Source organism: Mizuhopecten yessoensis, unplaced genomic scaffold (assembly GCF_002113885.1).
Source record: "Mizuhopecten yessoensis strain PY_sf001 unplaced genomic scaffold, ASM211388v2 scaffold10797, whole genome shotgun sequence".
Lineage (NCBI taxonomy): Eukaryota > Metazoa > Mollusca > Bivalvia > Pectinida > Pectinidae > Mizuhopecten > Mizuhopecten yessoensis.
This window is the reverse complement of record NW_018408726.1, coordinates 1,973,647-2,001,232: the sequence shown is the minus strand read 5'-3', so window position 1 is coordinate 2,001,232 and position 27,586 is coordinate 1,973,647. Positions and strand designations below refer to the sequence as shown.

The following is a 27,586-nucleotide window of genomic DNA, read 5'->3' as shown; positions in this document are numbered from 1 at the left end:
TGCAACTATACCCGGCCTCTGTATACGTAAATGATGTGAAAACAATGTATAGCACTTACATCACTTGATTTAGGGTTTATTTAGATATATTAGAGGAAGGTTTAGAAATGTAGCGGACGTAGGCTGGGGTAGATCGTCGGCGACTATAGGTAGCTCAATTAGTAGAGCATCCGTCTAGATTTCGAAGCGTCAAGGGTTCGAACCCCGGTCTGGCCTAGCCGTGCATTTTTCTATCTCTCGTTACAGAAACTAAGAAAGCGCACACATACACATATTAACAGAGTGAGTGAGAAAAAGGAATGGAAGTGAGTAAACGTATGTACAGATAAGCGTATACAACCTGCATGAAAGAAGCAACATAGGTTTATCGAATAAAAAGGAACAAATAGAATTGAAAATTAAATATAAAAATAAGAGAGCAAAAGAGTAATTTAATAAAAACCAACGTACGATGGTGAAATGAAATGATAAGATACTTATATAATCATGAAAATTAACACCATAGTCAGTGTTATTATTATACCCTTCGTTTATTTGATAGATAAGTTACATGTACCAGTATATATATATGCAGGCATTATGAGAAAATAATAAGAGCAATTATTTATAAATGAGTCAACATTCTGATCAAGTACATGAAAAAAACACCACGTAATCAGATAAAACTGTACAAAACATTCTTTGCATGTAAGTTATTCACAAAATTGTATATTCCATCAGCTGCACTAACTAAGCATGTGAACTATTTTAATTACACGTACTGCCGATAGACATGTATACCAGTTATATAGAACACAGGCCAAGTTCGTCAAAGTATGGTGACCTTATTTATATTAAACCAGAGACATATAAAGCCATGTAGTATATCCGTCTTTGATTAAACCGGCAGATAAATTAACGCGAAACATTTAGCTAGAAAATGTTACATGTTAAAATTATGAAGACCTACACGTTTGAATAAAACTATACATTTGGGACAGAAATTATTCGCTTGATGAGAGAAAACACGCAATGATGTGGTGCAATTTTCTCAAAAATGACACTTTTGAAAATAGTTTTTTTAACTTTCTGTGTGATCCTAATAGAACTGACCACACTTGCGATAAAGGAGAACAGAGGTCATCTGGAGCCTAAAATGTATTTTATGAGTTCAACAGTAAGTTACTTGCGACCGCATGGCTTTCAACGTGACTAGTGCTATTTTTAGCCAGTAACCCTTATACCCTCCGACGTTATCACAGTGGAAACAATTGTAAAAAATGACGTTGTGAAGCTAAATGCGTGAACTAATCGAGAGCCATTGGCTGCCGGCCATAATTTCCGGAGATAAAGCGCGCGCAGCCTAGCGCTGTCATATCAGAACCGGGGTTCAGACCAGGAGGAAAGTGAGGAAAGTACAGATATGGCAGGGGTTTCGCCGATGTCTCGTCTTTTTCAGCGCAGACAAGTATGGAACATTTTGAAGTTAATTAACAAACAGAGCAGTTTTGCAGCTGTTCGTGTGTCGACGCCAAAAGCGTGTGCTACATTACACGGAAAATGTTCGAAAGTCCAAGGCCAAGTCCAGAAAGGTTAGTATTTGTCTACTTTCGGTTAAATCCCAAGTATCCTCTGGCACCAGACTTAGTCATTTTGACAGATATATCTCTAGTGTGGACAATACCAGACATCTATCTGTCAAAATATCTAAGCCACACCAGACACTTTTCTGTTAAAATGTAAGTCTGGTGTCGGGGCCAGAAGAATCCCGGGCTACACCAGTATCATGATTTAGTTTATTATTGTCAGTTTCACAAAACATCCGTGTCAATAAAATCCTTTTTCTGATGTATTTTTCAATGAAGTCATTTTCCACCTGATTACTTTTTTGTCATGATCTTATAAAGAAGATATGTAGGCCCTCTCTATACAACTGACCAAAACTGATTAACAAGTTTAACATCAAATATGCATTTTTCCAAACATTTTCTTCAGGTTGGTAATTATAAGTATGGATTATGAGAGGATTCTTTTCTTAATAATAATGAAAGAATTGTGAGTTCTTTTTACACAACCAATACAATTTTCTATTTGACGTTTCGATGACTAGTACGATATGTAAACTAGCTGTCACCTTAAACTCATGACAGACAAATGACCAATGAAGCGTATGCACACAAAGGCGTTAAATGTGTACGAGTTGTCCATAAAATCGATGTTGATTTTGGCTACACTGGAAACGTATGTACAATAGTTGTTATATATGTACCGAAATGACTCAATTCAGCTACGCTTGGTTAACACTTGGTCATAGATGTGCGAGAGTCTTTGAGCCCCCTCGTCTCGATTTAGAACTGGCCCACTGCGGCGTATCCAGATGGCTTCCTTGTATTGACATGGAGGATGACCCTTTGTCATTTTGGCAAACAAACTCTGTCCAATACCCTGTTCTGTCAACACTTGCTCTCAAGTATTAGACTATCCCATCATCTTCAGCATCATTGAGAGATTATTCAGTATAGCCCGGAAGATATTCCACCCAGACAGATGCCGTCTAAATGACAAAACTTTTGAACATCTGATGATGATCAAATGCAGTATGTATGAAACACCAACAACAGGTTAATAACAAATAAACTTTTAATTGGCTTGGATTAAAAAAAAACACCAGAATATTAAATAAAGGTTATGTGTAATGGTAAATAATTACATTGGCATTGTAATGGTAATTAATTACATTAAGAAAACCATGTAATGGTAATGATAATGGTAATGTGCTACCTTTCCAATGTAATGTGTAATTTAATTAATTACATTGCCAATGTAATTGCCCCATGCCTACTGGAATGGAGAGCTATCAAAGTTGTTTAAATAAATCACCTTGACTTAAAAGGTCTAGGATTATAATGATTATGATTGAGAAGTAGGGTGTTGGAAAGGAGAAATACCAAAAGTTAACATAGATCTTTCATATTTCGTCATACATTCATAAAGGTCGAGGGTCATGAGAATTGACCAGTAGCTAGCGAGCTTGCATAAAGGACTGTCTGAATTATCAAAGTGAATGGCTTTGGCGCATCGATTCATTCACAGGTCTCAGTGGGTGAAGTATGTTTAAATATCATACTCCCTATTTAGGACCCTTAAATTGAGTGTTTTCAACCAGTGAATTTGCTAAATTTTTCCTATATTCTAAGATCTAATGGTTTCATCTGAAAGAACAACTCAAGATATGTCATTTCAAAGGGTTATTTTCCTGTGGGGGGTATACACACACACACATTTTATTCATGTTTTAATTTTGAGCATGCAAAATCTCCCCCATGGAAATTTCAAAAAGTTGGCAAGCATAGCCAGGTTCAACTCTCGGGTCTAAAAGTGGATTTCTCTTTATTCTCCTGTAACAGTTTATTAAGAATGCTTCTTACATGTGTGAATAGAGAGGTTCTGACTAACTAGGTGTGACACGTCCCTAGATGAAGCAGATACATGGTTGTAAGTGAAAGTGTGTTGCACTCCTTTCCAATTCTAACTGGTGAATGTTGACAAAATTTGTGTGAATGTTCATCTCATGATGTGGAATTGAAGATATCTGCGCTATCTTCTGATTGGCTGATTGGATTTCTACCAGGCTGACATTAATACAAATACAGTATTTTGGTCATGGTTCTGACCAAATGTTATTTCTGATATTAAACAATAAAATGGCCAATTGTCCTCTGTTTTGCTGAAATATATATATATATGTTCAATTGCTCTAAATTTCAACCTTGCCATAGGTTACTAATCTTGATTTGAATAATGTTCTCATGGGTTTGAACAGATGCTGTGATTACTTTTCTTAATTCAGAAGTTTAGAGTCATCACTCTGTGATTGGTCAAGACATAGTAAAGACTAATTTTCAATCTTACCTGGTCAATTTATGCCAAATATATTATAAATGTTCATCTCACTGCAATTAATACCAAGTTGCAATCTATTTTAATAGTTTGTGTCAGTCTCAAGTTCGCAGAAACATTTTAAGTTTTTGTTAATTTCATTTTACAAAAAGAAACTGGTCAGTCACTGGGGCCAAATAGGACGAAAGCTGAGATTTTCATGCATCTCAGCAGATATTTTACCTGACATATCAACTCAAGGTGCATGTTCGGTGTGAACATATATTCTGCATGATAGATCTTATTAAGTGGAACATCATTAAAATCTTAGGTTCTATCTGAACATGCTATCTACTTATATAAGTGAAGCACATTACGAGCCATTTCTGTCCTGAATTTTAAAAGCTCCTTTCACTGATAATGTCATTTGATTTGTTAGTCAGCTGCAGTGTTACCTTTTTGCTGAGGTCTTTGGAGTGCATTGGGTACAACAGCTATTGATGCACAGCATAAGTAATTGGAAAGGTGCACAACAGCAGGAGAAAGTCATATTGCCTATGGCTATAGCATTAAGTGTGATTACAGAGTGCATGTCAGACCGAATCGTGTGAAAACATCTCAACATGCACATCGATGCTACAATCTGGAACTTGTACTGGCAGTTAGTTGATTTCATTGTGGCTGATGTCCTGTCTCTTTGTCTGATAATAAAAGATATGACTACCATAGTTGAAGGTAGCTGGGGTGAAAGGCTATCAGAGTTGTTCAAATACATGACCTTGACATTTATTCAAAGCAACAATTTTGTATTATGTCCTGTTCTATATTATTTATCAGTTAGAGTATGGAAACAATAAAAATGAATGTAGAATATTTAATCTTTAATTCAAATTAAAGTCGGCATTGGTTGTCGAACATTGAACAAATTTCGGAAAAAATGATAAAATTTCAGTTTTAGATGACAGGAGGTGTTTTAACATATCATTATCAAGCCATATTAGGTCTGGGACATGTGACAGGAGTTGCATCCCTCGTGTGCTGGCAAGTGCAGATCACTAAGTGTTTCAGACTTGTACCTACATAACTGTCTTGTGAAAATGTAGATATTGTTCCTGTCTTGGCCACTGTTGTCGATATTATTGGTCCATACTAGGTTCAATTGATTGTGTGAGAAATACAAAGGAAATTAACGTAAAGTTGTAAGATGTATCTGGTGACTGTCACTTCTGCTGCTAAAAAACACTGCAAAACAATGTTTTTGTTGCATGTGTAATGCTTGAAGATCGTATGCACTTTGCACTTCATTACTCAATTCATTTTCACTAAGACAAAAGCAAGAAAAGGTGACAATAATTTCAATCGCACTTAAATGTTTTTTGTCCAGACTTCCGTCGCCATGACAGTAATTGCGTGAAGAGGACTGACGTGAACTTCGACGACATCATATCACTCCTGGGATCTGGAAGTTTACAGCTGATTGATGTGCGGGAACCCAGTGAGCTGGTTCAGCAGGGCGAGTTTCCCACAGCTCTCAATATACCACGTAAGTGTCTGCAGGTTCTAGCGAATACGTCTAGAGAGAGAAATAGATCGGCTCATTGCTTTTCCCAAGCTGAATTGTTCACCAACCTTTATACGAAAGTCAAGTATGAGAATACCTCGAATGTAATGAAGTTGTATGTCGTGGTTCCAAGGTCACTGTTACTATTTATAGAATTTTGTTAACAAATTCAGTGACTCCTCATTAAAAACAATTTTACACCTGCAAGGTCAAGGCAAAGGTCATTGTTACTGTTTATAGAAATTTGTCAAACATTGACACTGATTAACATGGGAGCTGGGTCATTTGCCTTAAACAGGCAGTTTCTAGTTTTATGTGATTGAAAGATTCTTTAAGCAGTGCCCCTCTTANGGGGGGGGGGGGGGGGGGGGGGGAGCAATAGGGTTACCCCCATCCTGTCCCATCCAGATTCAATATTATCGCTCTAGCAAATTCATTTCATTTCCAAGGTCACTGTTACTATTTATAGAATTTTGTTAACAAGTTCAGTGACTCCTCATTAAAAACAATTTTACACTTGCAAGGTCAAGGTCAAGGCAAAGGTCATTGTTACTGTTTATAGAATTTGTCAAACATTAACACTGATTAACATGGGAACTAGGTCATTTGCCTTAACCCTTTCACCACTGTATACCATAATGGACTTGTCCATATCAATGCATGGCAGAGTCTACTAAAGTTACATGGGGGTGAAAGGGTCAAACAGGCAATTTCTAGTTTTATGTGCTTGAAAGATTCTTTAAGCATTGCCCTCTAATGAAAGTGCTGCATCTGACACTGAAAAGGGTACTTTCTTAGTCAAAAGGAATACCAACGGGAAACTTATGTTGAATTTGTGAAATTCCAGTTGGCATTCATATTGACTATAATTGCCAGAATAGAAGCAGTTCAGTATTGATATTAACCATCTTTGGAATGAATTAAGTTACAATTGATGTAAAATATGATTATCAGGTGAATCATCGTAACAGGAGAACTTTCTGCAACTCAAGAACAAGGATTTATTAGGGTATTCACGGTAACAGACACCTGTTGCCACCTTCCTAATGTTAGGAAAATAAACAGCACGTTTATGTACCATTTTACTTGGGTAGAATTGACCGATCCCCTAAATACAATTTTGAGAAGTTTGTTAACTACTTACAGGTATAAGTTCAATCTTATATTTGTAAGTAATCTTAAATTTGTATGGCACATACCTGTACAACCTGCTTTATCAAGAACAAACTTAACCTGGTTACTGGTACATTGTATATATCCTATATTATGTACTACAATATTTGTAGATATTGTATCACATGTACCTGGTACTAAGAGAAAGATTTTTGTCTGTAATAGAGGTACTTTCATTACTAGTGAGACAGGAATTCCTATTTATTTTAATACTGGATAAATATAGTAATAAACAACAATGATATGATCATGATCAACAATTAAGCACTCTTTGAATTAATTTGTGGTTATATATGAGCTGGCAGAATGTTACCCATGTACAAACATGTATCATTATATTACATACAAACGTGAATCATAGAAACGAAATGCTTTCTAGATGAACAGATATTCCATCCCTTAAACTGATAATGATTACGAATCAAAATAAAGAAACTATATCATAATAATCAAAGTGGAAAAAACCCCGTCAAAATCTGTAGTGTGACATCAGAACTATTGAATACTCCTTATTTGAATTTCAAGTTTTGTTAGACAGAAGTATAGGTGGTAGTTCTGACCTACTTCCCTAACAATCCCACTAGTCTGTGTTTACTTTGTAAGTGTAGGTGTATTGCCAAGCCCTTTGTCAACAAAATATTTATATGTATACATGTACCATGTTTGACCGAGTTTATCGGGCTACGCTGAATACGTCAACAAACTCATTACAAATCGACCCAGACACATGATTCCCACAAAGGCACTGAACACATTAACAGATGTACTACATGGCGACGCATATTCTAACAAAGTCTTCAAACTTTACAATATGATGCATCTCATTCCAACAAAAACACTGAACATGAAGTAGAAAAAGCTTTAAATTAGCGAAACATTTTTAGAAAGATTGTTTACAACATTTCAGACTTAAACGGTGCTTATTTGAAATTAGTTAAAAAATGTCAGTATAGGGCGCGCACTAGGCATAAAATCCTTGAGTTGTTGGGGAAAAGCAGAATACAGAATTTCTTTTCCTACCTACCTATACCTTTATATTAAACAGTGACATAGCTGTATGATAATACAAACGTACATGGGTAATAACAACATATGCATCATTTATATATGTGTTACAACGATTTCAGTAGCTCCACAGTCAGCTTTATGGTCATTTTTGGCATTAAACATGTTTTATGGCTGGAAATTGTTGTTCCTTACTTCAGTTTCTTGATACTCTCTAGAGGTCAATTGGTCAGTTCAATAACTAGATTGAACTGACCAATTCAGGTCAGTTCAATTAGTGAGTCATTGGCAACAAATTTGGTAAACAGAATATGTTCTTAATGTCTTAAAAAGTAGGTAAATGTCTTTAAGTTTCAACAGTTTGATAATATTCTTGACAAATTCTTTACAAAGACTTAGTCACTTGTTATTGAGACATTTAATCTGGCTCAGAAGTACTGGGCCCAGATTTCCTTCAAGCTTATTAACTTTTGACCCAAGCACTATACCCAGTCATTAGACCATCCTAAGAAAATAGTTGTTTGCTGTGCATTGACAAACAGTTACACTAAAATCAAAATCCAGAATCTGGACAGTATGTTTTGTTTTTGTTTGTCCTTTAATTTTTAGATAGAAAGAATGAAAGAGTGAAAAAAAGAAGTGATAAAACATGCATATATACATGTACTAAAATAGACCATTTCTGTAGACTATGGCTTTTTGTCAGATTTCCGATTTTATGGAGATTGATTTACTGATTTATCTGGTACATGTTTCATGGTCAGTACACAGTAACCCTATTTTCTCCTAGATAACCTCAGTGGTGTAGTTTGTATGACCTGATGTTAGGCTAAGGCTATCTTAATCTCAATGATCACACGGTGATACAGTGATTATAATCTCAATGATCACACGATGATACAGTGATTATAATGGCAATGATCACACGATGATACAGTGATTATAATGGCAATGATCACACAATGATACAGTGATTATAATGGCAATGATCACACGATGATACAGTGATTATAATCTCAATGATCACACGATGATACAGTGATTAAAATCTCAATGATCACACGATGATACAGTGATTATAATCAATGATCACACGATGATACAGTGATTATAATCTCTATGATCACACGATGATACAGTGATTATAATGTCAATGCTGTAGTCATTCAGATCTCTCTAATCTGAATAAAACTACGTAAAAGTACTTATTCTGTACTTTTGGTATCTGGCCACTGGTTGTGTATACGTATGTCCCATTAAATCTGGCAGGTCATTAAATATGTCAGAGTAGTCAAGGGTACTCATTAATTTCCAGGTAATATACAGATATAACAATTAAATACATGGAAAAGTATATAGTAAGACCCAATGTCTACAAGTAGATGTTCAGTGAAGGATTTCTTAACAGAATTCACTAGTCCGGCCTTATGAGTAATCGAAAATTCAAAAGAAGAGATAACCAGACAATACCAATTGGGAGTCTCAACAAAGTTGTTTTATTTCCATGCTTCGGCCCATGATATTATTATTTTTTGTGGACGACTTCATGAATTTATGGTACATACGGAAACAAGTATCAATCCGCTGAGCCTTTTTTCACAGCGTATATACGCTAATTTATACGCAGTCAGAGTTTACTAAGCTGGAGAAGGGAGACAAGTATAAATAGAGAGGTGACCACAGTGATGATATCTGTACATGTCACTACATATATAGCCAGCTTAGTTCTAGGGCAGTAGGTTACAACCAGACCTGGGTTTGGTGTGGGGTACATCAGCCGAGATAAACTCAAGACAAACTAGTATTTAGCTGATTATCTCTGATATTTATCTCATTTTTGCTTCTTGATCATTTTAACACAACTTATACATATATAATCTGGCTTAATTCAGGTCAAGTACCTTAGTAAGATTCAGATATATTATTTATTTCTGTTGTTATTTTTCAGTCAATAACTTATGTTTGTATGGTTTATTGATAGGCACAACAGCTTTTCCCAATGTCCTCTTTAAATTATACTATTAAACAATTATCTCTACCAGCAAGCACCGATAATATAAATGATTACAGTGCTCCCTGTCCCTAACAACTTGTACGTACCCTTAGCCAACAGTCAATGTTTTTCTTTCACAATAACTTTTGTTCATTATTGATAACCTCCAAAACCTTGTACATTTAGTTAAACATAGCTAATATTCTTGATCATCCAACCCATTAAGTGATAAATCCAAGGTTACGACACCAAGCTATGTTTAGAGTGAAATGTAGTCTTCAAAATTCATGAGTACATATTCTTTGGATCAGAATTTCTCCTGCCCTTCACGAGTATCGCCCATTTATCCAGGAAAGAGCAAACTGTCGCCCACAAGGGGGAGATAGCCTTGTGCAGAATAGCACATACTAAAATGTGACATTATAAAAGGTGCATGGGAATTTTTATAGGCAAAATGATTACTGTTGGCTTAATTGTGATTTAAATAATAGGATGGGAGAGAAAAAAAGTCATACCCGAACTTGAGGGCGTAACAGCAAAATCCCCACCCCTCTGGTTATCTGCATTGGATGTCTTACCCTTGGCAAAGCCTCCGGTATTTACGACAACCCCCCAAAAAAACCTCGAGTTAGGGATTTCTCTGTCACACCCTCAAGGTAGGAGGTCATTTTGGGAAAAGAAGGCACTTTTTAGCTCAAGGTAACAGCCTGTTTATATATATTCTGCTGTAACTGAGCAAAAATATCACTGTACTGATGTTTCCTGTTGTTCCTCCCTCACAGTCAGTTGTCTGAAAGAAACTCTACAGTTAAAAGAAGAGCACTTCACTGAGATGTTCAACACATCCAAACCGCGGCAGCACGACGAAGATATCGTTTTTGTTGGCTTCGGACCAATCAAAAGCAACACAGCCCTGGAAATAGCGCACAAAATGGGATTTAAAAAGTACTGGCAGCTCGTGTATTTGAGCTTAGCTTGTTTTGTATATATCTGTATGTGACCTGGTGTGGTACATATGTACTCGTGATCAATTGATTATGCACAGTGTTAATAGCCAGCACATCTATTTTCTTGACTGTTCATTCTGTAAATTCAGTTTTAAATGCTCTTTCTTTGGGCAAACAAAGGTATTTCGAAGGAAAACTATTATATAGCTATCAAAACATGAACATGGTAATATTTAAATGATTTTTTTTTATTGCAAGGTAATTGAGAACAAAATTAACGCCTTAGTACAGAACATAAGTTAAGAAAATGTGGATGTGAGTTATAAACATTTAGATTTATATGTATGACACACTGTTTATCTGACTTTTCAATGGCAAAAATACTTTATAGAGTGCATCTGTACATGTTTTCCAGTCGTAAGACATTATTAACTCGAGCGTAAAATTGTATAAACTACTGATATTATGTTGTGGTTCCGGAGAAAATATTACGAAAACGGATTTCATACCACAAATTTGTAAAAGATACATTATTATTGGTAAAAATACGATTACAATGCACATAATGTAGTAAGGTTAAATCTTTGCCATTGATTAATATTGACCAGTCAAAGCAGTCATACATGTAAATTGCAATTTGTAGTGATGTAAGAGTTATGTCCCTTACATTAAGTTTAAGGAATTCAGTTGTACACTTACTTTCATATAATGTGGATGTATTTCTGCTAGTACTCTGACCCTCATCCTTCCTACGTCCATATTTAGGTATGTGTACATCCACGGTTCCTTCATCTCGTGTCGGTGTTATGTATAAGCTGCTTGATGGTACAGAATTCACCCCTGAAATTTCATAATGAACTATTCCAAACTTTGAATTAGAAGAGTTCAAATGTGTCTTCAGGGATGAATGACTTCATATACACCATTACAATCATTTATGAGGGTAAGCTGATTTGATTGTTCAAATGAAAATAAAATCTTTACTTTAAAAGTATGACCTGGCTAATTTTCAGTGTTGGCAATTTTTAAAAATTATGGAAAATACATCTAGATTTGAATCATTTAAGTGTCTTGAGTTGTCACTTGAGAAATCTATTAATCTTTAGTACATGTGGATTGAAATTGATTTAGATAATTAACTATTCAATTAAGGTAACTTTTTACATTGAAAAAGCAAAACGTACGTAAAGAACGAGCTTTAAAAGTTTCATATCTACAAATTTTCCTCAGTCTTGAAATTTTGCCAGACTTTGAACGTACGTGAGAATGCCAGGTGGTATTTTGTCACCAGGCAGGTTATAAACATGACACATGAGCTACTTGTATCCTGCCCTTTTGTCTCGCCTCCTTCCTCTTTCTATGGTGTTGCATGTTTGTAGTGGGACAAGTGGGATCGGCCCTCAACATGGCTCCACACACCTTCAAGGCTTTGTACGGCTGTGACAAGCCGGAATTTGATGATGACAACATTGTATTTGCCTGTTTTGCTGGTATACGAAGTGTCGAAGCCATGACTATGGCTCATGAGATTGGTTATTCAAAGTAAGTGTGTTCCAGTTTATTAATCGGAGTTAGTTCAGATGGGCAAGGTCCGTGTCAGCGCGACAATAAATATGTAGCAAAAATAATTTGTTGTAAAAGTTCAGGATTCAGAAATCTGCTAGCCTTATACATTAGGAAGGATATAGATTCTGTTGGTTTTTTACCTGACTTTTACAACAGACTGTTCCTTTATGAATTGGGAAAATATATAGCTTTACTTTTATTGAAATTAGCAATATATTCCACATTCTTAGTCATTTTAGGAAAATAAAGCACTTTTAAGCGAAGGGAAACAGCTGTATTCGGCTGTAAAACTGAGCATAAAAAAATCAGAATGATGAAAATTCCAATAGTCAGACATTTTGGGCTACTAGAAAATTTAAAAGTTGTGGTGGAAATAAAATGTCCGTGTTTCACTGAAGATATACAGAGTAACCTGTCTGAATAAGATAAAACTGGGACTGAATAATTGTCTGGTTTATACAGGGTCTATTTTAAACAGTGTTAGTACCCATGTAAAGATTGTACAGTATCTATATATAACAAAAAAGAATAAATGTCCATGTGAAGGAAGTAAATATAGAAAAAATAAGATTAAGTATATAGCAAAACAACTTGTAGTAAAAGTTCAGGATTCAGAAATATTCAGCACTGATAAAGGATAGAAAATAGAAACAGAAATATTTAGCACTGATAAAGGATAGATAATAGAAACAGAAATACTCAGAACTGATAAAGGATAGAAAATAGAAGCAGAAATATTCAGCACTGATTAAGGATCGAAAATAGTAACAGAAATACTCAGCACTCATAAAGGATAGAAAATAGAATCAGAAATATTTAGCACTGATAAAGGATTGAAAATAGAAACAGAAATATTCATCACCGATAAAGAATCGAAAGTAGGAACAGAAATATTTAGCACTGATAAAGGATTGAAAATAGAAACAGAAATACTCAGAACTGATAAAGGATAGAAAACAGAAACAGAAATATTCAGCAATGATACAGGATAGAAAATAGAACCAGAAATACTCAGCACTGATAAAGTATAGAAAATAGAATCAGAAATATTTAGCACTGATAAAGGATAGAAAACAGAATCAGAAATATTCAGCACTGGTAAAGGATAGAAAATAGAATCTGAAATATTCAGCACTGATAAAGTATAGAAAATAGAATCAGAAATATTTAGCACTGATAAAGGATTGAAAATAGAAACAGAAATACTCCGCACTGATAAAGGATACAAATAGAAACAGAAATATTCCGCACTGATAAAGGATATATAGAAAAAATAAGATTAAGTATATAGCAAACCAACTTGTAGTAAAAGTTCAGGATTCAGAAATATTCAGCACTGATTAAGGATCGAAAATAGTAACAGAAATATTCAGCACTGATTAAGGATCGAAAATAGTAACAGAAATATTCAGAACTGATAAAGGATAGAAAACAGAATCAGAAATATTCAGCACTGGTAAAGGATAGAAAATAGAAGCAGAAATATTCAGCACTGATTAAGGATCGAAAATAGTAACAGAAATATTCAGAACTGATAAAGGATAGAAAATAGAATCAGAAATATTCAGCACTGATTAAGGATCGAAAATAGTAACAGAAATACTAAGCACTGATAAAGGATAGATAATAGAAACAGAAATACTCCGCACTGATAAAGGATAGAAAATAGTAACAGAAATACTAAGCACTGATAAAGGATAGATAATAGAAACAGAAATACTCCGCACTGATAAAGGATAGAAAAGAGGAACAGAAATCTTCAGCACTGATAAAGGATAGGAAATAGAAACAGAAATATTCCGCACTGATAAAGGATAGAAATTAGAAACAGAAAAATTCAGCACTGATAAAGGAAGGAAAATAGAAACAGAAATACTCAGCACTGATGAAGGATAGAAAATAGAAACAAATAATCAGCACTGATAAAGGATAGAAAATAGAACAATGTTGAATAAGGAACAAAACACTTTTTGTAGAGATGATGATGATGATGGAAAGACAGGAACTACCAATGATTATCATAGCAATATTATATAAACAATACTACTTTTCAGAGTAGATAGGGTCTGAATAAAACCGGGTTGATTACTATAATTTGTGCTGGGAACAAATACTAAAAGCTGATGTAGTCAGGAATCTTGATTAGACAGGGGCCAATTAAGACTAGTTCCTAAAGAAGATTTAAGATAAATAGTTGAGGTGCTTGTGCTCATCAGCAACAAAGCATTAACCATCCTTTGTAAGATAGTGAAAACTACTCCGTCTGGCTCATAATAAAGTATCAAGAGCGCAGGATACGTACGGGATATTACGAAGTGTGTGGAGATATGCTCTGGACTCTTCCCTTCTTTGTTAATTAGTTTGTATTGTCTATTAATCAAACACTTCTGTTAACCGTTATCGTTTTATCTAATACAGAAGCTGTTGGTTGTGTGCATTCTTATACATGTAGCTTTTCTTGTAACTCCTTAAGGTTCTAAAATGGAGGAACTTGAGAACTATATATGTATATATAATTATCTGTATATTGTTCATCTTCAGGAGTGTACAATTTTTCTGAATTATATGTTTAATCTTTGGCGTATTGAAAACAAAACTATTTCTGTATTCTTTAATGGATACTATCACCAACTAATTCTTTTCAAAAAATAATGAAGTTAGTTCAAAAATATTTAAATGCAAAGTTGGACGTCTGGGATTTACAATTTCACCGGCCTGATACCTGGGCCTAGTACATTGTATGCCCGGACTAGTTAAGTGGGCTAGTAAATTTTTCAAAATCTGCTGATGAGCAAGTAATCTATTAATTAGGAAATTGTACACTCCTGGATATATCGTTTAGCAAACTGAGATATTTTTACCTTGGTCTTTTGACAAGATGCATGATACTGGATATTTTTCACAAATAATATTCAGCTTTATCATAAGTTTTACTTTGAAAATCTTATCAATTTCAATCATATATATACTATGCTTTTTGGTATGTAGATTGTTTCAAATAATCTTAATCCGTCATATCAATATTAGAGAATGGAAACAATGTACTTTTAAAACAATTTTATGTACTATTTATTGTGTAAATCCAACCTTTTCATATAATGTCTCTTTATTTTAAAGTTTGAAAATATTGATTATTATCAGAATTTCAAGAATAAATGTTGTACTTTAAATTGGAATCTGTCTCTAACAACATTTGTAAAACAAAATGTACAAAATTCCATTGCTGATTTATAAAAAAACTTGTTATTTATTTAGACCCATTTCTTTGTTTCAGAGCTAGACAATATGCAGGAGGATTTAAAGAATGGATGGAAAAGACAGCTGAAGGCGAGATTTGATTTAACTTCAAGATGATAGTGGAACAAAGTCTGGTTAGGTATTTGAATATACAGTGAAACTGTTTATCTGAAAGCTTGAATAGCAAAAAATAATAAGATGGATCAGTGAAACAGGTTATGGGAAGTTCAGAAATCCTCATTATGAACACCAAATAAGAACTTGAAGATTACGAAGCTTCTCTTTATATTCAAACTCATGTACTTGTGTAGAAACCTTGATAAAATATTTGACAGAATCTACATAAATAGATCTACTCAGACTTCGTTTTAAATGATAAATTATCTAGCAAACATTGGATGATGGTCTCTAGATAACTGGGAAGAGTTCTACATTATAAAAGATCCTTTCTGTTGTAATAAACACTTTTCTATCCTAATAACATGCACAATATATACACAATACATACAACAATTGTCTTAATATTCATTGTTTTTTGTGTGGAAAAAGTGTGAGCCAAGAAAATTGTCAATTTTTCAATTATGTTTTCTTCTGTAAAGGCATGGAGATAGAAACACTAGCTTTAAAATGTAGACAATTGATTATAAACTTTAAATGATATATGGCCAAGTCACATATTTACTTATGATTCAATAGTATGCAATATATATCATGTACAATATTTCCTTTATAGTTGCAATTCAGCAGTTTTTGCTCTGTATTTAAAGCCATTTTATTGAATGCATACTGTCTGAACAGTAAAATTCTGATTTTAAATGCATTATTTTATAACAACGGGAAAACAATCTCCAATATCTGCAATACACAGTGTATTAACATTTCACAATTTAAAAAATCATTGAAAAATAACAAGGATATATATGAATATTTCATGTTCTTTTCCTTTCTTTTCGTAAAGAACATGTAAATCTGTGAGGATTTATTCTCTCAGTTGATACAGGATTTATTCTCTCAGTTGATACAGGATTTTCGAGTTCTGTCGGAGAAGTCGGTAACTGTTCAGCGTGAATTGCATTGTTTGTTGATGTTATAGGCTATAGAAGAGTTATTTCCCTTTAACTGTAATGTGTAATGCCTGTGATACAGGGCCTATTCCAGGTATATATTTGATGATGTGTGAGTGATCATGTCCGAAATGATTTTCCACATATATTTTGTGGGACACAGGAAAACAAATATTTTGAATGGTGGGAGCATAAAAGATTGCCTCTCCGCTACCACATGTTAATTTCTGGAATGGCCCTAACACCAAAAATGTAGATGTATGACATAATTTTAGTTACTCATTGTTCGTCAGTGTTCAAAAAGCAGATAGATTATATATAATTAGATATTAAATAAGTATGGTAATTAATTTAATGAAAATTCAACCTTATGCTAACATAAGGACAAAATGGACAAACTTAACTACCTCCCGATAAGTAGCGAACTTCTCTCTCCTCAACACATTGTGTCGAACAAACAACTAGACAAACTTTATTTCCGTTAGATATTTATATTGCTGTGTATTAAATGCTAACATCACTGTCTAAAGTAGAAATCATTTACTTGCTGTGTATTTACTATTTACAATAGCTGTTCTTTGATGTTAGAAAAATTTTGTACATCTTTTTCACTTACAGCTGTTAGAAATATAACATTTTTACACTCTTAAGGCAATTTTGAGTGAAGAACAAATTGTCGTTATTAAAAACTTTTTAGTTATTAGTAATTTTGGTGAAGCTTGACTCCAGTATTTAGTTCTTGGTTTGTCATTATAGGGGATTTAACTATGATATTATGTGTAGATTATAGTTGAAATATTTAAATATGGTATTTTGTAGTGTTAGCCTGTCCAGTAAACTTTCCCATCACTCAACAGATATATTGCAATTATTTTTCATACACATATCATTATACATTCTATTCCATGTTTGTACTACTCTCTATATATATACTGGTTATAATTCCCCAGATTTTCTTCTAGAGAGGGAAAATATAAAGAATATTGAATTTGTTGAGGCTTTATTTTAAGTTTACTAATTCACCCCTGAAACACTTTTGAACTCTTCCAATTCAAAGGATGGAATAGTTCATTTTCAGGGGTGAATGAGTTAAATACATTATCAGTATTATCAATATGTCATAAATTGAATGTCCCAGGTTTGAGTGAGACTTTACTCTTTGCAATATGCTGGACGGTCTAATGATAGTACATGCACGGCTTTGTGCTTCGTGTACTCCGATATTACTTTTGATATTTCATTATCGTTCATATCACACAATCTATGTTTCTCCTGCCAAATTATTTTGTTTTAAGTAGTGCTAGAATCCTCATTGTATGTAAGGAATTGATTATGACATTAACCTCCGAAATTTGAAAATGAACTATTCAAACCTTTGAATTGGAAGAGTTCAAATGTGTCTTCAGGGGTGAATGAGTTAACATACATATATTTTATGAAAATAGGGGACCAATACTAACTTTATAATAATTTTTTTAACAAACCAGATTTTATTTCACGAAAGAGTGACACTCCTTCTCCATCAATACAAGGCAATTTAGTTGAAGTCGTGTTCAAACTTCTTGGTGTGCCGGCTGGCACCTGTCCAGTAGTTTATTGTGATGCTAATGGTAGAAGTTGCTTTAACAGTACAGTATGTTGAAACGCTTGTGTTTTTTTATGCCGGATTGAAGTCACCTAATTATGATGTATGACAATAAATTGGTGCCTAGTAGTGGACAGTAACTCTGACGTTTCCATGGTGATTTGGTGCCTAGTAGTGGAAAGTAACTGACGTTTCCATGGCGATTTGGCGCCAGAAATGTTCTTTGTGCCTATAAATGTATCTAAATATATGTAACAGTCGAAAATGTTTCGTCCATAGATAAACAGTTCACAATGAGATTGCGAGCTTAAGTCGGTAGGTCACAATGAGATTGAGGGCCTTAATTTGGTAGGTCACAAGGAGATTGAGGGCCTTAATTTGGTAGGTCACAAGGAGATTGACGGCCTTAAGTGGGTATTGTTTAATAAAATAAGTTGTTTTATGTGAATTGACTGATCTAATATATATAATTGTCCTTTGGGGGTTTTGTTTGATGGTAGAGCTTACTATCCAATTTTATACTATTGGACTTTTTATTTATTTTCTTGTGTATATGCCCGCCTGGTATAGCTTTGCCAGGACATATACAAATGTCATATATAATCCAATTTGTCAAGTAAACTTCATGTACACTTTATTTTCTTGTTTATAATATCCTGTATAACTGTGCCATGTCAGAAACAAATGTCACATGCAATCCAATTTGTCATTAAACTTCACATAAACTAAGTTCTATTGTCTCGTACTAATCTGTGTTACACACAAGTTCTGGTACAGAAAAATTGTCTCGTTAATCCATTTTGTCAGTAATAGTTTGTAGTTTTAATTGCGTTTTTATAACATAATGGCCAATACTTACTGTATACCAGGAAAGTTACACCCAGTCAAATGTTCGCCCTTAATCTGTAAAGTCCATGTCCGCTCTGTGTTAATTTGATAATTTGACCCCATGACCCCCCACCCCCCATGCGTTATTGCTATATATGGTATGCTGTGTACTGTCATGATAAATTTTCCCTCATTGATACATTCACCCTGAAATTTCATAATGAACTATTCCAACCTTTGAATTGGAAGAGTTCAAATGTTTCTTCAGGGGTGAATGAGTTAAACAGGGCGAAAAAGACAAAAGTTAAACTGCGGCCAACATTTCCTGGTATACAGTATGTGTTGTAGTACTATGACTTGCCCATATAATGATCACCATGTATGATATAATTACTCAGCATTCTGTAATCAAACGAAATATCTTCTACATGTAAACAATCATGTTATTACTGCATTGATATGTTCCAATGTGAGCTGTAGGTGTGTTTTCAAATAAATTTTGTTGATAATAAAAAACCTTTCTGTTGTTTTTGTATATTTCATTCCTTTTTCATACCTTAAAAAATCATAAAATATTCATGTTTAACAAACTGACATTTTTAGCTCACTGGGTCTGAAGGACCAAGATGAGCTTATGCCATACTGTGGCCTTTGTCAACCCTACATCAACAATTTCTTCAAACGACTTTTTCTTCTCAACCACTGACTGGAATTTAAATAAATTTGACAGGAAGCACCCCTAGGTGGTGGGGATTCAAAATTGTACAAATGGTGGGGATAAACCCCCTTGGTGTTGAGGGCGGGGGCAATTTGGCTATATTGCTTTGAGCAGCTTCTTCTCTGGAACTAAGCAATGCATATCAACCATATTTGACTGGTAGCATGCCTAGGTGGTGGGGATTCCAAAATTGACAAATGGTGGGGCTGACCCCCCGGCCCCAGGGTGCTGAGGGGAGGGGCCAAAAAAGTGCAATTTGGCTCGATTGCTTAAAGCGATTCCTCTCTGAAACTAAGGGAGGTAAATCAAACATATTTGACTGGTGGATAACAAATGTACAAATGGACAGGCTTGACCCCGGGATAAGGGGTTGGGCCAACAAAGTGTATAACTTGGAACACTTTGAGATCCAAACCCTGTAACTAAATATACAATTGCTGAGTTTAAAGAGATGAGAGCACATATGCTTCCAGGATGGCCCTGGGGTCTGACCCAACTCTTAGAGACCTAATCCCTGGGTCATAACTTTGAAACGGTTGAGATCCCAACCCCAAAACGCTAGGCATAAAGAGACAAACCGGTCATGATATTAAAATCTGCCCCACCCTTGCAGACTAAACCCCTGGGTCGTAACTTTGAAACAGTTGAGATCCCCACCCCAAAACTATAAATACAATTGGAGGGCATGAAGTAATGAACACAATCATGATATTAGCATTGACTCTTTGGTCTGGCCATAACCCTAGGGACATAGTTTCTGAGTCACATCTTGGAAACAGCTGAGATCCCCACCCCATAACAAAACGATTACAGATATGCTACAAGGATTGGCCTGGGGGTCTGGCCCATTCCCTGAGATATCCAGGTGAGCGTTCGAATTGTCTGGCGCAAAGTGGCTGATCCTGTCCCATTTAGCTTAGGCTCCGCTCCGTCTGTTTGTTGTCAAGTTTTAAATGACTTCTTCTAAAGAACCACACGGCCTAGTGTCATGTTACTTTATAGCTTGATTAATAAATGACCAACACTCATAAGTTTAGACACTTCAAACAACCTCTATTGATTCAAATTGCTAGTGTACATGTATAATGTACATCGAAGGGCTTTTTGACGTGGCTTTCAAGATTCAAGTGCTGTTCAAATAATATATTGAACGACTGTTATGGCCTCTAGAACGGACGTCACTATCAGTTTAGCTATAAATGTATTACGACTACACTTAATAACAGATGAGGGATACAATTCCCGTGGGTTTTCGCCGGTTAAGAGAGAGAGAGAGAGAGTTCCCGCACTTTGCTGTATATATGTCAAAGCTATACGATGGACCACGATGAAAAACTCTGACATTAAGAAACATCAACACTAAATGGGAAGTTTTACGTTAAGTTTATATCTGGTTCGGGACTATTCAAGTCCTCTATACCAGACCCATAAATAAACACATTTGTCAAATACTTCTATCCGGACATATACATGTATGTAAATGTCTATAATTTGACTGTTGCTTTGTAATTGAAGAAAAGTTCTTGATTTTCCCAGTGATTGTCTAACTGATTGTTTCAAAAATAACGTTTAGTGCTGATACGACATGTTCTGGCAGTTCATTCGGTATTGTTACTGTTCTGATTGTAAAATAGGTGTTTTTTTCTGAGCATATTTATTGATCTCTTCGGGAACATTTTTTGGTGTGTCCATTGCCACTGTGGCGACCAGCGGCAATTGAAACATTCATTATCATACATTTGACATATGATTTTGTTCAGTTCTATCATATCTCCCCTAATTCTCCTGAAAATCAGTGTTGGTAGCTTTAGTTTCTCCAACTTCTCCCTGTATAGGTCAGGTCCTTCATTCCTGGGAGGCATTAAGTTGCTCTTCTTTGAACTTCCTCTATCTTGTCTGTGTGTTTTTGTAGGTGTGGTGCCCACACAGGACTAGCATATAGTCCAGCTGCGATCTAATGACTTGATGTCCATGAAGGATAGAGTTTGCTTTTTTAACTCTTTTTTTTTCTGAGATGTGTTCCTCAAATGATAGATCAGAGTATATAATTACTCCTATATCCTTTTCTTGATTGGATCTCTGCATGTATTTCCCATTGGGATGGTAGGCTGGTCCAACCTCATTTTGCCCTCTGCTTCTGTCCTTGCCTATTCTCATATGTTTACACTTGGTTGGATGCATCTTAAGAAGCCACTTACACATTGTTTCAAGATCTTTCTGAAGCTCGACACTGTCCTGTTTGTTTTTATTATTTTAAATATTTTATTGTCGTCTGCAAAAAGGTACACATACCTCCTGGGAGGTAATTCACAAAAATTACAAACTAGCACGGAGCCTTGAGGGATTCCTGATGAAACTTTAGCCCATTCGGAATCTGCACCGTTTATAGATACTTTCTGTTGTCGACCTATCAGGAATGTTGATATCCAAGAGGTTATTTGATTGGAGAAGTTATGTGTAATTCATTGAGGACTCCTATTGGTTGGAACTGAATTGAAAGCTTTTTGGTAGTCCATGTAAATACAGTCTTATAACATGCCCTTTATCCGGGGCTTCTGTCCATTTATCGAAGACTTCTAATAGTTGTAAACATGTTGATCTTCCAGATATGAAACCATACTGCTTGTCCGAATGAAATATTTGTTATTTCTCATGAATTTTGTTATATGTCCCTTACTATGGACTCTATAACTTTACATACCACTGACGTTAAACTAACTGGCCTGTAGTTACCCGCTTCACTCAAACACGTGTTTTTTTCCAATCGTCTGGTAGTGGTTCCTGTTGATAGCGATTGGTTGAAGATTTTTGTTAAAAGATCTGATATTGACGAAGCAGTATTTTTGAGAAACATTTAACTGTGTTGAAAATTGTTCCTGAAAGATTGAATCCTCATATACGAGGGTTTTTTTTCAAGACTACATGTACACAGTGAGGTGCTCACACATCCCGTGTGGTACAACTGAACTAAATATCTGTTTGTGTTTTACGTCCTATTAACGTTAAGTGGTAGCAGTAGTATCTGCTGTAAGTAACGATGCTTTAATGACAGTATACATCTGTTGTATTGGGTTCGTATTTATTGTACTGAACTGATCATGATGAGCTTAAAGCTCAAGGTCAATACAGAATTCAATTGTGATATATAACGAATACTGACTACCAGCGTTTGGCTCGGTAATACACGTGTCAGAAGTTTTTCTCGAGTTCGGTTCCTCAACATGAAACTCAATAACATAGGGTTGACTAACAGGCGTTCTTTGGCTTGGCTTGGAGTCAAATCGTCGATGTAGGTTTCCTTATGTCTGTACTGTGTGATATAAGCGTGCATTGTATATATACACTACGGTCTACAACCCACGTTGGCCATTTTTACAAGGTGAAGGACGTCGAGCTTGGTCCCAGTTTCATTGGCCATGAAAACTGTATTTTCCTTTACTTTGAATTATAGATATTTTCTTCCAAGAAAACCATTGCTATTGACCTTACTCAGAACACCATTTATACCGAGCTGTAATTAAGAGTATTATTTCATCGCTAGGTTCATCAATATTTGATATTTACCTACATGCATTACTGTTACATGTAGGAGGAGGACGTAAACGTGATTTTATCTATGTTAAAAAATACTTCAGGGTCAGACATTGTTAGAATATAGATAAAGATGTACTTAAGACACTACACTACACTGACTACAGCTAGGTACTCTAGACATACCAAATGGACTTAGCAAGGACATAACAAAACAACTGTCAGCAATATCCCCCAGAATGCAGTACGATCCTCTTGTTCCTGAATTGCTTGCAAAGCGCACCGTTCGCCACTAACGTTTGCGAGCGCTCACGAGCAATCGCGAACACGATCAGAGGATCTTGCCAACAGATGACCAAGACGATGGGTGGCGTTTGTGGAGTGGCATTTCCCAATTTTTAAGGTATTACTTCAAGAATAACCACATATGCACGAACATAACTAAACTAGGAAAAATGAGAAGAATAAAATAAATTTCTTTCACAATGGATTTCCACTTTTTTTGTGTGTGTCCTACAAACAGGTTTAATACGCCCTCATCTTTGGAAACATTTTTGTGTTCGGTCCTCGGTCGTTTCGGTTCCCAATGCATTTCTGACGTACGCCTTCCAAAAATGTACCGCACAGTCATTCCTGTACAGTGGACTTCCTGAGAAGGCTGTGAACTAGACTACCAAGTTATATAGTGTTGGGAACCCGGAAAGATTTTATTGCAACAGCAGTACACATTCTAAAGGAAGTACTAAAAGTAGGTCATAGATAGCAACCGACCGATCTACTGATTCTATCAGACAGTGGCGCTGTTCTAACAGACCAGTGTGATCCCGGGAAATCTTGCCAGACTCTGGACCAGCTAGCTGATCAATCATTTACTGGCCGAGTTATTGAAAATACTCAAAGTTACCGTGAAAATATAGTCTTATAAGGACACGAATGCAAATTCTGAAAAATAAAATGTGTCAATACCTTAAATACACTTATCAAATGCAGAATGTTCAGAGTAAAGCATTTTATCTTAACTCATTTTATAGCCGTTATGTTGACTCTGTACGTAATTTTAAGCGTCTGACAGGTTCGGAGAAAGTATTGGTTACGTTTGTTTGGTATTTACGTCCTGTTAACAGCTATGGTAATTAAGGATGAGCCAGGTTTCCATGGTGGTCGAGGAATACCGGAGTACCAGTAGAAAACCTGTGATACCTGGAGACTTTCCCAAGTAGAACCCGCGACCAAGTGGTCATAGACGGTCGGACGCGTTAACCATACAGCCACCACAGCGAAGTGTCGGACACTAAGCTCTATCCTAGTTCAATGTTAGTGGGTACCGGATTAAATAAACAACTTGTTTCCAATTGTTTTGTGGAACTTTGTTTTTAATAAATTAATGCGGAACAAATTTGCACAAATATGTAGCGTAAGTACAGGAATTTACCACAACGTAACGGTATTGAACTTGACAGAAATGTTGCGATTGATTTCAAATATTTTTAATTGTCTTCTTAACGATTAACTCAATTGGCGCGTGTATAAATATCTTTCTCCGCTTAGTCAAGTTAACGGAACAATTAAGCCTCGCGGTTGATAATTCAATTGAAACTATTGTACTAATCTCAAAGCATAGTCTACAACAAACACAGTAAACATTCATCAATGGTACACAATGGCTCTGAAAATCTATATGTTTAGAAATATTATTAGTAACTAATACACTTCCTGCGGCCTTCGCTATTCGGCAGACAAACCACATCAACAACCGTGCATAGCTACATTGTACACATTGACCGAGTCCTGTTTCCCTCGGCGATAGAAACATACAAACACTGGGGTTAAAGACTGCCATTTTATGACCGATTTTTAACTTTCCTGTATAACTACGCCGTGTGGGTTTTACGTTTAGACAAAGTAAAGTTGCTACTTATGCCCTGGGAATATTTTATGATTTAAACATCAAAACCAATGTAAATATCAATGTGAAGAAAGTATAACACATTACTATTTCTGATTTCATATACCATAATTTGACGTTAAAACGCCGTTATATAACATGAAATTCAACGTTGACATAAGGCGTTTTGATGCATACATATCGCAATTATGGCGTTTACACTTCGCGATTTGTATGTTTACACATCGCGATTATGGTGTTTACACCTCGCGATTTTGATGTTAACACATCGCGATTATGGTGATTACACATCGCGATAGTGGTGTTTACACATCGCGATTTTTGATGTTTACACATCACAATTATGGTGTTTACACATCGCAATTTTGATGTTAACACATCGCAATTTTGATGTTAACACATCGCGATTTTGATGTTAACACATCGCGATTTTGATATTTACACATAGCAGCTTTCAGTTTTGATGTTAAAATCACAATTTTGATGCTTACACATTGCGATTTTGATGTTTACACATGGTACTTTTGATGTTTACATATAGCAGTTTTAATTTCTGAAATCAGATAGACGTCCGAAACAGCTGTTACTTTAATTCCTCTCGCGAGATTTCGGCCCACTCAACAAGGATTCCGTTGCAGATCACAATGACGGTCAGATTAAATAGCGGTAGACGGCTAACGATCTGTAGGTTGTATCATAATAACTGTGTGAAAATAAAAACTCCTTTAATATTTTAATCCTGTGTTATTTGTTGACGAAGTGGCCACGTGACTGCTTCCTTATCTTTCCGTGTAGACATGTACTGTGATAGTACGTCACCTGCTAAGGCATTTAGGATGAGATTAACGTGGATTTTACTTACAATTGGAAAAAATCGTAAACAAGACTGCGTATTACATCACAGGTTCAAAACAGATGTCGCCGTTACTGATCCCTCAACAAGTAAACAAGTAAGGCTTTAGCTTAGTCGGGGCTTTATTGTAACCGTGATCGTTATTTCAACGTTTAATCACACGTACGCCTTTTCTGACATACAGATGTACACTTACCATTGAACAAACCATTTACTATACTTGTATAGATATTAAACTTTAGGTAGTTTACAACAATTATGAAACAAGGTTTCAAACTTGTATTAATCACTCTTGTTGGCCCGGATGGAAGAGCGCAAATGGTCGTTATATGGGAGGAAACCGGAGTACCCGAAGAAAACCCATGTGGTCGGGTAGAACCCCGGTCGTCTTGGTGAAAGGCATATGCGCTATCCACTGCGCCACCCGACCATCAAAACTAACCAACAATTGTTATAACCAAGTCGACTTCCTCTAATTTCGGCATGCGTAATGCTTTTGAAAATACTTATTGTGCAAAACCGTTGTCGATATGTAATATTAAGCTTGATTTTTTTTAGTATTATGATGAATATAATCATAATTCAATATACTTTTAACAAATTGAGACCTTTTTTTTTTGTACTATTGTACATGTTTTCAAATACCTTAATTGTTTTGACGGTATTGACATGCACACAATTAATATAAAAAAACTATCTGTACTAGCCAGTTGTAAGTCTGTTCGACAGACCAAAACGAGTTGTTATAATGCTAACCAAGGTCATTTAAAGACCACAGAAATTTGGACAAGCTTCGCTGTTTTGATCTTAATCCAAATCTTAAATACTTTGTTTTTCTTATCATAAACTTTTTTGTTAAATTCTGCATGGATGTACAGCTAAAATATAAAGTACGAGATCGTTATATATGAATTTTGTTTAATATGTAATCTATAATATATTACGTACATGCATATAATAATCAAACGAAAATAACGTTCCTACACATGCTTTGTTATAAATAAACAACAAAAAGTACACGTGCTTTCTGATACACATTAAACAACACATTGCACGTGAGTTGTTATACGTATGAAACAATACATAACACGTGTTTTGTTAACATTGTTATTTTGCGTATGAAACAATACTTTGTTATCTCGAGATCGATACGAAACATTCCAGATTTTCTCTAAGAAATGCACTGAAATATTTGTCAGTTGTGAACAATAAATAATACAAAAAAGTAGGAAGATGATTTTGTATGTTTGAATTGAAGATATTTTTGGCGTATTCACAAAGTATTCGAAATATTAAGTTACAATATTACATACATTGTGGGTTTCCAGTCGGTACCAGAATTGAAAACCACTTCGTGTTAAATTGCGTTTCGACTCTCTACAGCTGCTGTGATAACTAGATTAACCCTTTCATCACTGTTGACTTTAACAGACTCATCCAGATCAATGCATGGAAGAGTTTACTAAAGTAACATTGGGGTGAAAGGGTTAACTGTGTCACGAAGTCCCTTATATGTCGCTGCCGCTTCCATCTCACATGCCTGTACATATCACTAACTCCTACTTATATCCTCCATATGGGACTGTATCATTATGCTAACCATACATTGTAATCATGTAAATGTAAAAGTTATAATACCATAGGGACAGACTTTAAAAGATTGAATAGTCCCCCTGATTTCTCCCATTTATTTCACATACATATTTATATCACACTTGACAATCTATTTGGACTAAACTGCTCTTTGAGGTCTTATTTTGG

The 27,586-nt window shown here is 35.2% G+C and overlaps 1 protein-coding gene across 2 annotated transcripts; it reads left to right on the top strand.

The window, feature by feature from the left end:
* The first annotated feature begins 1,312 nt into the window (after positions 1-1,312).
* Positions 1,313-19,064, top strand: LOC110462444 (thiosulfate sulfurtransferase/rhodanese-like domain-containing protein 1). Of its 2 annotated transcripts, none has more exons than XM_021516400.1 (4): positions 1,313-1,571; positions 5,243-5,401; positions 11,917-12,079; positions 15,378-19,064. In XM_021516400.1, exons 1-4 carry the CDS (start codon positions 1,403-1,405, stop codon positions 15,439-15,441), a joined length of 555 nt encoding a protein of 184 aa, XP_021372075.1. In that variant the 5' UTR covers positions 1,313-1,402; the 3' UTR covers positions 15,442-19,064. The 2 variants fall into 2 exon arrangements, with proteins under 2 accessions (XP_021372075.1, XP_021372074.1); XM_021516399.1 differs by lacking the exon at positions 11,917-12,079 and adding an exon at positions 10,373-10,535 and having other exon boundaries at positions 1,319-1,571.
* The last annotated feature ends 8,522 nt before the right edge of the window (positions 19,065-27,586 follow it).